At 41.9% G+C, this 2,968-nt stretch overlaps 1 protein-coding gene across 1 annotated transcript in view; it reads left to right on the top strand.

Moving 5' to 3' along the window:
* The window catches only part of Fancd2 (Fanconi anemia complementation group D2), a 72,025-nt gene that overhangs the window by 37,700 nt on the left and 31,357 nt on the right, over window positions 1-2,968 (top strand). Inside the window, exons 21-24 of the mRNA XM_023704518.1 lie at window positions 926-1,045; window positions 1,465-1,538; window positions 1,842-1,988; window positions 2,592-2,692. Coding sequence (XP_023560286.1) covers window positions 926-1,045; window positions 1,465-1,538; window positions 1,842-1,988; window positions 2,592-2,692 — 442 coding nt within the window. The remainder of the gene's footprint in view (window positions 1-925; window positions 1,046-1,464; window positions 1,539-1,841; window positions 1,989-2,591; window positions 2,693-2,968) is intronic.

Below are 2,968 nucleotides of genomic sequence, written 5' to 3'. Positions count from 1 at the left end.
AAGCCAGCCTCACCTGCATAGTGAGACCTGTCTCAACAACAAAAATAAATTGTAAATTCTTAGCAAGAGAGATGACCATGGTTAGTTGGGCATAGTGATACATGCTTATAATATCATTTACTTAGGATGTTGAAATAAGAGGATTACTTGAGACCAATCTAGGTCTCTTAGCTATTGTCTTGTTCAAAATTATAAATAAATAGGATTATAGATATAGATGGTTTGCTCAGCATGTACCAGGCCCTGGTTCAATCCCTAGTACCACAGGGTGGGCGGTAGATGGAGATCAGAGGTAGAGCCCTGGCCTGCCATAAACAAGGCCCAGGGTCTGTCTGATCCCTAGCAAGTTCATCCCTCAGAAGAAAACATGGCAGATTTGTTGGACCATGTGGGAAAAGAAGTGTATGTTCAGATATAAATTTAGTTCAGAGATGGAAAACCAAGGGCCTTGAATATCATAGAAGATATTTTTATTTCCATCTTTAAGCATAGATAATCCTTAAAGATTTCTTATCATAATCAAAGTTTGGCTTCAGAAAAATGAGTCTGGCTTCATGAATCTGATGGATTGGAGAAAGGGTTGATTAGAAAGAGACACAGTGGCTAGGTATGGCAGCGCAGACCTGTAATCCCAGCACTCAGGAGGCTGAGGCAGGAGGATCATTGCAAGTTTGAGACCAGCCTGAGCTACAAAGTGAGTTCAAAGCCAGCCTCACCTGCATAGTGAGACCTGTCTCAGGAGGAAAAAAAATGATAAAAAAAAAAAGAAAGACACAGTGGTCAGGATGGATGCTCAGGGACATCTCCGGGGGGGCAAGCTTGGTGGTATGGATGGAAGGGGACCTTACTTCAGAACTGGGACTGAGGGAGCTTGGGAAGGGCCAGCGGCCAGGAGGCAAGTATTCTTTGTCTTCTGCTGTTCCAGGTAACATCCTTGCTGGAGTTGGTAAAGTCCTGCAGTGAACAGTCTCCTCAGGCTTCTGCACTATATTATGATGAGTTTGCCAACCTGATCCAAGCAGGAAACATGGCTCCAAAGACATTGGTAAGGTCCAGTGTCTCTTCTCAAAGTGATAAAGCATGAGAGTTCTACATAGATCATCCTGTGAGCTCTCCCAAAATGTGTTTGAGAGGGTGGTTCTATCCATCCTCCCTTGGGCTGGGCCTTCATCTCCAGCCTCCTCCACCTAACAGTAATCACAGTAATGGGGAAGAAGTGGAGGATGTGCTTGGCATTGGTGATGTTGACAGATGCCATCTGTTGGCAGCCCTGGTCTATGCCAGGCACTATGCTAAGTACTTTCTGCACATTCTCTCTTTTCCCCTTCATAGTAGGAGGTAGGTATTGGTCCTTCCTTTATAGAAATGAGAAAACTAAGACTTGGTAAAGTCCACAGTCACTTATCTAGGGCTGTAGAGCAAGTACACATTAGAGCACACTGTCTTTTTGTTTACTTCCTGCAGGAATGGGTTGGGAAGACTATCTGTGATGATTTCCAAGATGCCTTTGTGGTGGACCTCTGTGATGTCTCGGAAGGGTGAGTGCTGTTTGCCTGTTGCTTTGGTTGCACTGGTGAGGAAGTCACGCCAGCTCTTTCAGTAGCTGATACAAAATTTATAATGTCCTTCACCACAGCCAAGTCTGCCCAGCCCACAGCTTCTATCCTCACAGCCGTAACCCTGACTGCAGAATTGGTAAAAGTCCCTACTTGGTTTTTTTAGTGTTTCTAACGTCTCTCCATAATAGTTTTATTTAAAATTGGTTTGTTCTAGTGGTTTCCTCCATAGCCTTGCTCACCACTGAGCTAGGGCATGAGATTTTGGCTTCTCTGTCTTCACAGTGCACTTCCGTTTCCTGTGAAAGCTCTCTATGGACTGGAAGAATACAATACTCAAGATGGGATTGCCATCAATCTCCTGCCTCTACTCCTCTCTGAGGAATGTGCAAAAGATGGGGGTCCGATAACTTCACAAGAATCAGACAAAAAGTCAGTATAATCCCCTGTAAAACCTGTTTTTGTTGGGAATGTTCATGGAGAATTTTACAGTTCTTTCCATCTGTAGGGAACTTGAGTTAAAGGGATTCTCCCAAGATAAATGATATTTGGAGGATTAGAAGGAATGGGACAGATTCCTTATTTTTTCCTGGGATCTTGAGGCTGAAATTGATGTTGTTTCCTGAGAGTACACAGATGTTCTGTGAGGCAATTTTCTCTTCTGTTCTCTGTTCCTTTCCCCTTTTCTTTCTTGTGAACGTTGTTGGCTACTTCTACCTTTCTCACCCTCTCCTTCCGTCTTACCTGTGTTTCTCTTTTCTACATAGCTCCTTTTTGCAATTTAGGTCATTGTTGACTGAGCATTCTTTAAGCCTAGGAGGCATTTATTTGGGGGAAATTTTTTTAAATTATAAAGACAGGCGGGGGCTGGAGAGATGGCTCAGTAGAATAAGTGCTTGCCTGGCAAGTGGAAAGGCCTGAGTTCAATCCCCGATTCCATCAAAAAAAAAAAAAAAAAAAAGACAAGCACCTGATAAACATAGACTTATATAAAGATGACTATGAAGTGTCTAAAAATGGATTTTTTCTTCTCAGACTGGTGTCTCCATTGTGCCTGGCTCCTTATTTCCGATTATTGAGATTTTGTATGGCAAAACAACATAATGGAAGCCTAGAGGAGATTGATGGTTTATTAGGTATGGAATGAAGACTTGGATCTTCTTTGTGGCATTTTGGCCAAACAGATAAAGGTCAAACTAGTACATGATGTAGGTAGGAAAAAATTTCTAATTTTACAGAACAATACAGCAACAGTAATGAAATTCTGGAGATAAAATAGTATGTATGGGATCATATTATGTTAACATTAACAGATTAGTTATTGTAGTTCCATATTGATTTTCAGTGGTTCTCTTTATAATTGTCATAAAACTTGCTCATCATAACATGGGCATGGTGGCGCTATATGTATA

The sequence above is a fragment of the Octodon degus genome, unplaced genomic scaffold (assembly GCF_000260255.1).
Source record: "Octodon degus isolate 3935 unplaced genomic scaffold, OctDeg1.0 scaffold00008, whole genome shotgun sequence".
Lineage (NCBI taxonomy): Eukaryota > Metazoa > Chordata > Mammalia > Rodentia > Octodontidae > Octodon > Octodon degus.
This window is presented reverse-complemented; position numbering and strand designations above follow the sequence as displayed.